Consider the following 13,759-nt stretch of genomic DNA (forward strand, 5'->3'; position numbering starts at 1 on the left):
CTGGAGAAATAAAACAGTGGAATTATATTTTGAAGTATCTTTATTAATTATTCTATTCTGTCATTCTGTTTGTACGGATGGTGTAACTATACGGGATGGTTGTATATTATGTTTTCTCTTTCTATGAACATAAAGACTTCCGGCATATCCAAATCTGCAAAAGAAACAATTCAATATATCAATAAAAAAATTGTAAATTTCTTAAACTTATATATGGAGTGTTGACATACGTTGCATCCATACAATTAAGAATAGTCCAGAAACCATCAAACAGAAGGCGACTAAACCACTCTTCAAGGAGTAGTTTTACGTTTTGACCCATTACTTTTTTTGTAGACATCGCTCGACCAATAAATATTGTTGTAATGGTCAGCGCGTTTGCCTACCATGCAAGAGGTCTTGGACTCGATGCAAGATACGCTGAAATTGGTGTACCAATGCGGTGCCCTATGCACCACTAGGAAAGGAAAGGATGATGTATCCGGTTTCCACTTTCAAAAGATCGTCAGACAGGTACGGTTTTTAAGAAAGTTAAACTATTTACCTATAAAATAGTTAATAATTTTTGGCTTTTCTAACCTTTGATCGCAAATGTTGCATACAAAATCCTTGGACTTAGAATGTTTAGCTTGATGAGCAGACAGAGATTTCCGATGAGTAAACTTGCTTCCGCATTCAAAACACTCAAAAGCCTTTTTGTTAGTGTGGACTAATTCATGACGACGCATTGATTCCTGCAAATGTAAATAAAACAACATTATTCCTTTTAAAAGCTAACTTACAAAATAAAACAAATAATGAAAATAGTAAGAAGAGAAGGCGAAATTAGTAGTTTGCAATGGAGTCCTTGTTCCAAACCTTGGCGTGTACAGTGGCGTGCGTTCCATATAAGCACATAAACAGTGCCTACCCTACTAGAATTTTACTAAAACAATAACAAAAAATTATATTAATAATACGATTTACTATTTGTAAAATTTGAAAAATGCGCTGAATGTATTTCGGTTAAGTCAAGGTGCTACAGCAGAGGCACGAACTAAAAATGCCCATTTTTTTAATGTATTAGTTGTTGTATACATGATCAATGTGTCTGTGTGTGGGTTATTTTTCAGTTGTAATTACGCGTGTTTTTAGGCAGTGCTTATTTTAGAAATTGTTTAAGAACGAAAAAACCAACACGTTACTGACATCTAGCGTTTTTTTCAATTATTATTAAATAAAAGATAGTCAAATATTAAATGTCAGATAAATAACCTCAAATTGATTTCTTTTTTTCATCCATGTTTATTTTGTTAATGAAAAAAATTAAATGGAGTTTTGTGAAACTTGTGATAGTGACGCAAATGTGTGGAAATAAGTCAACAGAGTTTGTATTCCACCCTCTGTGGAAAACGTAGCCAGTGTAATTCCCGAAGTAGTGGAGTGATTTGACTGAACTTAGAGATTCCGAAAATAAGTCTCGCTGCAGCATTTAATACAGACTGTAGGCGAGTCATTTTGTTCATTGGTAGACCTGCATAGATACCATTACATACCCGACAGACAAAGGTCTTAGGGCACAGTTGGCATTTGAAGTCCTTCTGTCCCGTGTGGAGTTTCATGTGCGTGCGCTGGCTCGCGATGCCCGTGAAGCGACGCGGGCACAAGGTGCATGCGAACGGTCGCTCCCCGGAGTGGCGTCGCATGTGATCCTTCATGTCGGCACCCGTGTAGAATAGCTTGGCGCATATCTAGAATAAAATAATAGATATTACCACAATCTGAAAATATAGAGAAATTTAAAAAGAATCCCACTTAGATGCCACAGAGATGCATATTCTTATATTGAAAAATGGGGGTCAGATCTTTTGTGATGGGTTCTCATAAATTAGGTCTTATCTCCAAGCTCAGATCTTTAAAGAGCTTGGTTACTGAGTGGAAGGCAAGTGTTTGTATATTGCTAAATCTCTCCCTCCAAGCCCAGGACCTGTATTTATTTATTTATTTATTATCTATATATGTCCAGGGCTGATATTCAAGATCTTCTCTATCCCCTAGAGATTAATTTGAAGAATTTTATTATTTTAAAGTGACGAGACTTTGCTTCACACAATGGCCACACTGATGATTAAACGTCAAAAAATATGAACACATGAAATCAAACACATGATAGTTTTCATTTAGAACGTTGGGACCTTAAGCATTACCCAAAACACTAAATTAAGTTGAATTGACCAAATCGTATTAGTTTTATTTCCGTTTTTGCAGCAGTTTTATACACAACTTGACATTTAATAATCAGTGTGGCCATTTTGTGAAACAAAGTCTCGCCACTTTAAAAGAATAAAATCCTTTAAATCAATCACTCTCTAGAGGATAGAGAAGATTCAGAATACCACCACAGAGGGCTTTTAAATGACAGGTATAAAATTAAAATTCAAAAGATTAGGTATTGTGGAGGTCGTCACCATCAAGCCGTAAAGTTGACAGGGCCGAACACCGTTCTGGCCCGCAACACGCAATCCAACGCAACGTCAGCTCGGACAAGTAATTAAACGTCATGCAGCGAAATAATAAGCACATTTCTTCTTGGCATTTTGTGTCACGCGTCCACCAGCTCCTCGTCAGTGTTCGCTATTGTAAATCCCTTCTGTACAAAATTGTAAGGATGTAACTCGTGTGTATACTCAATTAATAACTTCAATTGTAATCCATCTTTCTCATTTAACCTCAAATCAATTCACGCGCACCAATCCATACAATATAACAAGTTAATATGTAGGTACTTATGTTATAAACTTGAGGTGATTTTTACAAAAGTGGCACTCTATAAATTATCCAACTATAATAAAAACTGGTAATTTTAGTTTTTTTTTAATTGAAAACATCGAATGACATTATGCCTTGTAGATATATAAGTAAAGATAAAATACTGCATAAAAGTAAGTAAGAACATCATTAAATGTGTTTGAAAATTTTTACCAGTTTAGGTGAAAAAATTGAAGTTTACAGTAGGTATTATTTAAGTGTAGGTAAGGCAAAAGTTATTTTGATTTTATAGGGGCCCAGATCCTTACCCTCACAGTATTACAACCAGCTGGAAAGGTCATAGCTACTACTTTTTGGGATAGAGGGTTGATTGACTACACAGAAAATGGTGACAGCCATAAAATACTATGTTAATCTACAAGGCCTTTATTCCGCAAATTTGGACCTGCCCTCGTATAAATAGCGCAAAAATCACTTTTGAAGCATCTTTATATCAAGGATGTGGTTTGACTCGAAAGAGTCTCAGATTATAGAAGAGTAAAATTAAATATCTCTTACGGGGCACGAGAACTTCTTGATTCCCGAATGTATCCTTAGATGGAGTCTCAGGTTGGGCTTGGCGCGGAAGTGCCTGCCGCACACCGGGCAGGGGTAGGGCAGCTCCCCCGTGTGGATTCTCTCGTGCGAGGCCAGGGTGTCCCGCGACGCCAGTGCCTTCCCACACACGTCGCACACGAAGGGCCGCTCGCCCGAGTGACGCTTCATGTGCGTAGTCATGCCGCTGCTGTTCGCACACCTGAACAATTCAAGATGGGGATGGGAGAGCAGATCGAGCAAGAGGTGACTTAGCTTTGCCAAGCACCGTACAAAACAAAATATGCAGCAACATTATGAGGATCGTTAATGTGCTTCTCCTTCAGGCAATATTTCTTTATATATATTTATATATGTAAGACTCCCCAGAAATACACAATGAGGAATTCCACTGTTTTCTAATTATTTTTTTTCTATTAGCGTTTTATTTAACTAAGCAAAATTATTATTTATTTTTTTTGTGCATTATTTACATAGATATGCTTTTTTAAAGTTACATTTATCAAATACCGCGCCAAATGACTGTAATCAGTGTGTCGCTTTTCAGTAGTGACATCATGAAACGGTTGGCGTTCTTACTTTCACTGACCGCGGTAAGTTGTATTTCTCCAGCCAACAACAAAACTGACAAGAATCTATGGAATATTGCTTTGATTACTTCATTTAGTTGATCGTAATTTGCTGTCGACATTATTTACGATTTTAACGAAGAAGTGACGTCATTATTTACGATTTTAAAATGAATACTATTTTCAACATTTTTTTTTTTTTTTTGCGTGCGTTTTTGAGATATTTCATCATACTCCAAAAAATTCTAATATTCACGTGTACACGAAAACATTTTTAAAATTTAATTCCGGGTTGGGCTGGAATTCCTCATTACCACTGGATACATAGCAAAAATATCCAAATTGCTAATACAAAACGGAAGATCTATTCGCTGAGTTAAAGATATGGGATGTAAGACAATTGTTTGTGAGGTGCCTACTACTTAAATTTTATGATAAATTAAGTGAGGTCAAAAGAACCCAACAAAATATAAACACTCGTTCAGCAACACAAATTAACTGTATTGTCCCATTTGTATCAACCGCCTTCGGTAAAAAGCAATATAATGTAATTGCTCCAAAAGTATTTAATGATTTATTGTCAAATATAAAAATGCAGAACAAATTTTAAAATAAAAATAATTGCACATATAAATAGTGTAGCGAGAATTTTTTTTGAAAAATATATGTAGATCAATAAACGTAGTACGTTATATAATTGGTACACATATTATTTACATTTTTATGTATTTCATTACTTTATATTTGTTTTTTATTATATGTATATTATACTTTTATTTATATCCCTACAGAGATGAGGTAGAATTTTTTTTCAAATTCAGGATTATGGATATTCGAGCGTTTACAGGGCTTATGACCTGTCATTGGCTGGGTTAAGTGGCCACTTTAAGTAGGTACTACAACATTCCCCATTCCGCTTATTAGCGAATATCCACACAGGTAACATTTTTGATTTTTGTATATATGTTCCGAATCGATAAAAATATATACCTACTCCCCCTTGGGAGAAAATCTAGATTTGTGTGTGTACAAGTACACGTACCAAAAATAATGTTGTATATTATACATTATTTATGTTTAAGTAACATGTATTCTTGGCACATATATATACTTTATATTGGTATAATAGCGATTTTTAATTTCTTACATTTGATTAGCTAAGCATTTATAATTAAGTAGTTTCAGTTTTTTTTTTGTTATTATTATATTAGTATAGAACTACTTATGCTCTAAAAGATAAAAAATCTCCATCTTTGAACAGGCTGAGACATGTTAGATGGATACTATCATAAACAGAGATCATTCTGTTTTCATTTTCTATTAATTAGTTTTATATAGATTCCCAGTTATTAAATATGTATACTAATTTTATGCAATATTTTTTTTTTAAATAAAAAAATCCTATATATGGAGGGTATTAGAAGCAAATTTAGAAATCTCCACCAAAAATGGAAAATAATTTATTGATGCTAAAATAAACTATACATAAAAACCTACCTACCTAAATAATAGCGTAATTCAAAACCGTCTCTAAATCTTGCAAAAAGAGATTTCAATTATACGAGTGTGTTCAGAAAATAGAGAGATATTTTAAATTTTGCGGGTTTGGAGAGTCTGATTGTCAAATTTTCAGCTATGTTCATTGTTTACTTTGTGGCAGCTGATAAGGTTAGATGTGTTTTTATGCGCTCGGCGATTTTCTTTTTTTTTTAAATGGATCAAAGATTCATTTTGTGTAAAAAATTAAATAAAGTGTGTGAAATGTAAACAAAGGTCTATGGTGAGTCTGCTATGAGTAAAACAAGAGTTTATGAGTGTTATAAGCGTTTCCAAGATGGCCGTGAAGATGTTGAAGATGACGAACGGCCCGGACGCCCCAGCACATCAACAACCGATGAAAACGTGGAAAAAGTTAATGAAATGGTTATGAACAATCACCGAATCACAATCAGAAAAGTCGCTGATGATGTTGGCATATCAATTGGCTCATTCCATGAAAAAAAAATTGAATGTTTTGGGTATGAAACGAAAAGGATGATGATAAACCGCATATTTTATTAAAAGCTCAACTAAAGTATGCCCTTTAATGTATTAGTAAATGTCGCCTATTAAAAATAGTAGAGTAAACATTACTAAAAAAATATAATAATAAAAATACATAAACTTACCGATATTCACAAAAGCTACACTTGTATGGTTTCTCTCCGGTATGTATACGGAAATGAGATATCAAATCCCATTTAACCTTCACGCAATGGCCGCATACATCGCAGAAGAACTGGCCCTACAATATATGTGTCAAACAAAAATAAAGGCTGGAAGATATTGCTTTTAGCAGAAAGCCTGCCGCCAAAGTCCATATATTTTGGTACATGATGTTTTAAATAATTATTTATATTAACAAATTACAACAGGGATGGAGAATATCTTAAACAAGGGAATATGGCAGTCTAGACATTTACAGGCCTTATGACCTGTCATTGGCTGGTTTAAGTGGCCACTTTACACACTGTGTAACATTCACCATTTTGCCTATGTTTGAACATCCATGTTTCTTTAATTCTACCATTTGTTGATTTTAGTGAAGTTAAAGATCTTAACGACTCCCGAGGGGGTGAAATCCAGTCTTTTGTCTATGAACATTTGGACAAATTCAAATATTGTTATTGTATTTATATATATGTTTTGATCTAATGTATTTATTTTTTCAATGGTTTACCCGTTCAAATACTGACCAATTCTTTCCACCGAAAAACAATATTTTTAACAAAATTGCACGTATTTATTTAAACTCTTATTTTAGTTTAACTGAATTTTAATAAAATATAATAATGCCACAAAATACTTAACAATTATTTATATCTAGTGAAGTTGGTTGATTTTTTGTTACAATCGATTACTATATTTATATATATATTAATAACTATTATTATTTCAGTTCATATGTATACAGGGTTTTTCAGGGCCAGACCGCGAAACTTCAGAGGAACATTCTTAGTAGATTGAGAAATAAATTATATAAAGATACTGCAGAACTAATTTACAAAACAATCATTCTTCCACATATAGATTACTGCTCAACAATATTATTTTTAGCAAACGAAGGAAATTTAAATAAACTAGAAATTTTACAAAATAAAGCGATGAGAATAGTTCTTAAGAAAAATAAATATAGCAATGTAATGAGAGATGAACTAAAATGGTTATCTGTAAGAAGGAGACTTAAATTTAATATGTTGATATTTATACATAAATTTTTTCACGATAAATTACCAAAATATTTTAAGGATAAAGTTGTCTTAAACAAAAATTGTCATGAATATGCTACTAGACAAAAGGATAAAATAAGACTACCATTATTGAAAAGAGCTGAGTCGCAAAATTGTTTGATGTATAAGGGCTTAAAAATGTATGATGAGATGCCTGAATGTATGAAGAATGAAAAGTGTCTGAAAGAATTTAAAAATAAATGTATAAGTTACTGTAAGGAAATGTAAATATATATAGATGATGTAAATGTACATAATAGTTTATATTAGTTTTAATATAAGCTAACTTAAGAAATAAAAAAAAATAAAAAAATTCCTTAACAATCATTCTTAGCTTTAAAAAAAATTCTAAAACAATTTTTCCAAAAAGTTTTTTTTTTTTTAAATGTAATCTCAAAATGTAGTAAATCCTTAATTTCTCAGACAAGCAGTCCCTCCACAAGCCCCTACGCCTTTCCTACCCAGCCGCTTCCCTTGTCTGCGTTTGGTGCATATCGCTTTGTTGGTCAAATACATTTTTATCCCAATTTTTAGCTGTCGGAGAGGGGTAGGGGTTTGCGAAGGGGATACTAGTTCGAGAAATAACAGATTTACTCCATTTTGAGATCATAAAAAAAAAATAATCAAAATGATATTTTGAAAAAATTTTATTAGGATTTTTTTTAAAGCTTGCCATGAGGAATGTTTCTCTGAAGTTTCGCGGTCTGGCCCTGAAAAACCGTGTACAGTATTTAGTTTTTCTTTGTTTTTAAAGGGATATTATTATGTACCAATTTCCAACATATCAATTGCTTCCTGGACCCCATGTATCCTATAAAATACACTGCCTAGAAAGGGGTTAGTAAAACAAATACAGTAGAACTCCATTTGCCCGGACTCCAGTCATCCGGATTACCAAATATCCAGATCAATATCAGGAAATGAAAAATAAAGGAGAAGTTTTTAATTCTAATTTAATTATGCAATTGACTTTTCTGGACGTGCTCAAGTTATTTTTGTTATGTGATTCCAATTTATTATTTAGTGGTAAGATAAGTCCTTAGTAATTGACGTACATACGCTAATAAAAATAAGTAAAAGTTACCTTCTTTTTAACTCGAGATTTCTTCTTTACTGGAGGCTCTGTTTCTATTAATTCTATTTTTTCTGCTTCTTCATACAGTTCCTAAAATAAAATAAAGTTAAATTAACAACATTTTTAATACATTGGTCCTTTTGTGTGTTTTTGTACCCTGGTCCTTTCGTGTGGTGTGTATCTTGGACCGGTCAACACTATATAATATTTTTTCCATGGCTACATTTCCCTCTTACAATCAATGACTTTTTATGGGATAATTTTTTATTTATGTACCTTTCTCGAAGTACTGAAGATGGCAAAAGATAAGACGGTTAGAAACAGCTAATTTGTTTTGAGTTCAAAACGTTATTCATTCTCTGATATATATTTTATTCTTGGTATTTAATACTTCTGCAAAATAAATGTTCATTTCTGTGCAAAATCTTTTATTTCTTTCAAATAATATTTAAAGGCACAACACCTCTGGGACCAAGGTACATTACCAGTATAGTACCTTAGTTATAAATGCACTTAAAAAAAAACTAATATAGTTAATTCTGCGGCTTGATCTATAAGACCCAATGTTGGAATCAATTTTTTTCTCATTAACATTTTGTAGAGGGTCGATGTCAATGAAAAAACTAACATATTTAAATATTTTATACACGCATACATGTATAGTAATGTGTTTTAATATTTTTCGTTATCAAACACATCAAACAGTTTATAAGCACACCACAAAATGGATAAACAAAATTGCTCTCCTGTATTAATGTCGGCCTTGTGGTGCAATGGTCAGCGCATTTGCCAACCATGCAAGAGGTCTCGGGTTTGATTCCCGACATGGTTGGCATGAAATAATTATTTAAAAAGATGTTTTTACACTAGAATATTTCATAGTCCCCAGACTGGTACCTGAAGCGTAAGACTAATCATTTTGTCCTACAGATCCAAGCCACAGAACTTTAAATAAGACCGAGGTACGACACCTTCACTCCTCTCACTAAAAAATATCAAACTCACTTCTATGGTTTTTTCCCCTTTGCTTCTTTCAGCTTTCAATTCATACTCTTCTTTAATAACAAAAGTATCGCTAGATTTAAATTCGTCAAACTCCCCATTCTCTTTACAATGTTCCTCTATTCCCAGGTTACACTTGTCTATTTCCCTTTTGATGGCCAGTTGATTGGTCGGTATATTAATCCCTTCGATTCCAAAATCACTTATGACTTGGGAGAACAGCTCCAACTTTCTCATCTGCTTAAAATCCAGAGTCTTCTTTTTGCTGTGTTTGGATTTGTGCGATTTCTTTTTGCAGCGGGATTGCTTTTTGCTCTTTTGTTTCTTTTCTCGTCCCAGTAACAATGCGGCCTCAGCTAGTGAAAGGTCATCTTCAACGTCTCTATCGGGAGAATTAATCCAACATTCTTGTACCTCGCTTGGAGTGTCATTGGCAACTGCAGAAGTCAAGACTAGCATTTCAGATTTTATACCTGTGAAATTAATTTAATTGTTATATATTTTAATTTATTATTTTGAATTTAGGCTGTAGTCTGATAAAAAGTAAGGAAATTATACAATTCTGTCATTCTTTCAAAATCACGGCAAAAATACCACAAAATGTGTGAGATTTAACCCATTCCTCGCATTCAAATTCAGTATTTTCTATTTATTCGTTTAAATACTTATTTTGTTAGTGACCATGAATTTTTAACCTCTACACTTGATGAATTCTTAAGCTACGAACCTTTTTGATAATAAATTACTAACATATTTTATTATTTTATTCTCTTTTTATTAATTTTTCACGCCCAAGAGCTTTTACATACATAAAGAGTTACATAAAACACGAGTATATAAACAACATATATTTTTTTAAATACAGTATAAGGAAATAAAAGATAATACATTGTTTAGAAATATAGGTGGTATAGAAAAATATAAAGAAGATGTAAAAGAGAGAACATTTTGTATAAGATATTTAAAAACAAAAATTTACATAAACAAATAAAATACCAACATGTTGGGTAAAGAAATACAGTTTAAAGGTTTAAATGTGAGCACCGCCAGTCAATGAGTTAAAGTGCTTATATTTCTTTTTAAAAACCAAAACTTGTACTTTTTCTTTTCCATGTATTTATTATCCTCAAATCATTTTAACAAATTTTACTAAAATACTTTGTCTTTATTTACATATTTATTTTATTTATTTGACACTTTATATACATATACAATATATATACATATAAGGACGGGCATATTGCCTTAGGGCAATTTCTTCCTACCTATCCAAACCGTTCAGTTTGAGAAAACTATAAATACATGGACATATTGAATCTTACAATTTTATACAAAAATTAAAAGCAAAGATTAACAAAAATATAAAAATTTAAAAAAATGAACACTATACTATGAAGAGAGGAGAGGGGATGGGAAGGAAAGAAGAAGGATAAAGGAACAATTTAAATATTTAGATAGTGACATTTCAATCTTGACTTAAATGTAAATAAAGAAGGGGCGTCTCTAACATTAGTGGGTAGATTATTCCACAATTGAGAGGCTACTACTGTGAAAGAGGAGGCAAGAAAATTAGAGCGATGACAAGGTATTAAAAGGGTTCTCTCGTATTCTCCCGTATTCTCCCGTATTCTCTCGTTTGTATACTATAACAACAGTATAATTCTAATATCTGAGCTAGAAGACATTTTGAATTTATTTATAAACATTTTAAATAAATTCAAAATGTCTCTCCACATAGTAAATACTGAAACCATAAATAAAATAAATTGTCTATGTCCGGGCGGATAAAATACACAGTTCTGTGGAACTTACTTAAAGAGCAGTTGATGATTTGGTCTTGGGTTTGCAAACACTGCACTCTGAAGAGAAACGCTTCCCGTAGCCTGCACAGACAAACAGAACACATCTTGTGAACTTCTGTGGTCCCGGGAACTAACTGGAAATATAATCACAAATTAATGAGAAAGCCACTGATATATTTCTTTTATTTACTAGCTTTTAACTGCGGCTTCGCTCATGTGAAGAAATTATTAGATTAATTAGTTTTGTCGTGTAACAATAAGATTTTTTCCAATAGAATGATATATTTTTTTGGGATAAAAAATAGCCAGATCGATTTCCAGTCTTCTTCTTCTTCTTCGTTTTTTATGGCCTATTCACCTCTCAACCCGGGTGTTCTAGCCAGTGTCGAGTTTTTTGTTTTTTTTTTCATATTTACACATGTGTTAGTAATATAATATATACAAGTTAGTAAGTTAGTATTTAGTATAATATAAACATACAATAATATATCATATTTACAGCTTAACACCATTTATAACTAGATATTTACATATAGTTTTAAATACATGTTTATTGGGTGGGGACAGGAGAGTAAGAATATGATATTAATGGGATATTAATATCAGAGAGGTGGGATAGGAAATCAGGATAACAATTACATAGAATTAAGAACAGTCCAGAAACCGCATACGCACATCAAACAGAAGGCGACTAAACTACTCATAAATGAGTAGGTTTACGTTTTGACCCATTAGTTTCTTTGTAGACGTCGCTCAGTACACAACTCCTGATTTGAATTCAACTATGCTGTGTTGTGTCCTTTTAAAGTGTATAAATACTGCTAGGATCTTAAAGAAACAGGATGTAATCACATTTCATGTGTAATTAGCAAATGAATGTGTATGTAACAAATGCATTACTTAAAAATTAAATTATTTTTCCATCTGTCAGATTGTCAAAGAAACAAAATGAACATTTCGTTAGTGTTGCCAGGGTAGTAAAATTGTTTACCCTACTTTGCTCTTCTAATGAGAGAACTAATGAAAATTGGATCTCGGATTAAACAACCCATCGTGGACATTTGACCAACATTATTTTTAAAACATCAAATATTATTTAACATGACATAAAAATATCCGTTTTATGTCAAATAAAATTTGTTTTATATTTTATGTTTAAAGTTCAGTTCAAATTACTCTTATTAAATGACGCTTTACTTATCTACTCTGTTGTGTCAGTCAATATTTCTGCGTGCACAATAAAATTTTAGAGAAATTAACAGATTGCTTTTTTTACCTTACATTTGAGTTATAGTTATATTTTTTCCCATCGTGCAACATTACGCGACGGCATCACGAATGCGCGCGGCGAAAGTGAGGCATAGTGGGGGAATTATTGGACACAGTCCGATGTATTCAAATATGATTCTACGCTCCTTCTAGACTATTCTTAATTCTATGAACACTCATTTAAGGGGCATCCAAAAAAACATGGTTTAAATCTTCTTCATCAAGCTGACATTCGCAAATGGCAGAGTCCCGGACATGGATTATGAACAGGTGAGAACCATTGCAGCAGTGTTCAATGCGCATTCTGTATATGGAGGATGTCTCGAACCAATTTCCAGTCCTCCAAATATGTAAAAAAAATCTACAGATTTTCTAGAACTATATTTCATTTTACGTACTTTTATAGCTGCTACAGCGAATAACATTTCTGAAAAGGGCTTGCCATCGTCTTTGGTAAATATAGAAACGAAGCCATCATTCTTTAGACATAACCGACACACTTTTTTGTAGGATTCTTGTATATCCATATTGTAGAATTAATATATTTTAATTCAAGACTGAAGAATATTTGAGAACCGACAATGCACAAATAGAATTTCGTAAGTTATTTACGTCAGATATCTGTCAAATGTCAAATTTGTTTTCAATTTGTCGTTTGTTATGTTGGTAAAGCGGTAAGCATAATATGAGATGTTCGTAAAATGAACACGTTCAAAATAAAACACAAACAGCACAATAAATGGGTCTCAGTTTTTTTTATATTACTAGAAATATAGAAAATGTATAGAAAACATATTTTTGATTTTTCATCTAACTGAGAATCGAATCTTGAACTCCAGGTACTTAATTTTGAAAAATAAATTGCATAGAAAATTCTTGAAAATTATATTATTGGTTCAGTGGTCGTAAACATTTTGAGTATGAAATATTTTTTTTGTGCTGATTTTAACTGACATCCTTTACCATTTCTTTTGGCCTCTATCTAATAAATTTATCAAAAAAAAAACAGAAATCTTATAATTCATTTCAAAATACTTATTGTACAATATTGGGACGGATTTTATAAAAATATGGTGATATAACATTTATATTTTAATACCACTTAAATGCGCTGTATAAAATATTCCTTGAACATTTTATAATAATCATAATTAGTTGAAAGGTAATTTTGAAACACTGTCAAGAAGCACGACCGATTTAAATTTTTTTATTTTATATATTTTATGAAAGCAACAGAATACAGCATAACAAACAAATAATGCTTTGGTATAAAATGTAATATTAGTTGTATTCCAATTAGAGCCTATTTTTTTTACTAGGTATGTCAAAACAGGGTGTGTGTGTGTGTGTGTGTAGGGGGGAGAGAGAGTGAAAGAGGGTTAGAGGGAGGGTGTATATGTGTGTGTGCGAGTGAGAGAGTATCACAAAAAA

The 13,759-nt window shown here is 32.3% G+C and overlaps 1 protein-coding gene across 1 annotated transcript; it reads right to left on the minus strand.

The window, feature by feature from the left end:
- Nucleotides 1–22: 22 nt before the first annotated feature.
- On the minus strand, nt 23–12,985 carry LOC148283444 (uncharacterized). Its single transcript, XM_088243835.1, has 9 exons — nt 12,727–12,985; nt 11,070–11,193; nt 9,261–9,730; nt 8,265–8,345; nt 6,080–6,195; nt 3,307–3,544; nt 1,536–1,730; nt 580–734; nt 23–154 (listed from the first exon to the last, which is right to left on the minus strand). The coding sequence occupies exons 1-9, from the start codon at nt 12,853–12,855 to the stop codon at nt 61–63; spliced, it is 1,602 nt and encodes a 533-aa protein (XP_088099961.1). The 5' UTR covers nt 12,856–12,985; the 3' UTR covers nt 23–60.
- Between the last annotated feature and the right edge of the window lie 774 nt (nt 12,986–13,759).

The sequence above is a fragment of the Micrasema longulum genome, unplaced genomic scaffold (genome assembly GCF_059751315.1).
Source record: "Micrasema longulum isolate JH-2025_06_02 unplaced genomic scaffold, ASM5975131v1 h1tg000237l, whole genome shotgun sequence".
In the NCBI taxonomy this organism is placed as follows: Eukaryota; Metazoa; Arthropoda; class Insecta; order Trichoptera; family Brachycentridae; genus Micrasema; species Micrasema longulum.

Coding starts and splice junctions, on each gene's coding strand:
- LOC148283444 (XM_088243835.1), bottom strand. CDS start 12,855: ATGGATATACAAGAATCCTACAAAAAAGTGTGTCGGTTATGTCTAAAG. Junction 8,346..9,260: donor AAGGGGAAAAAACCATAGAA/GTGAGTTTGATA, acceptor ATTTTATTTTAG/GAACTGTATGAAGAAGCAGA. Junction 1,731..3,306: donor TCAAGAAGTTCTCGTGCCCC/GTAAGAGATATT, acceptor ATTTTATTCTAG/ATATGCGCCAAGCTATTCTA.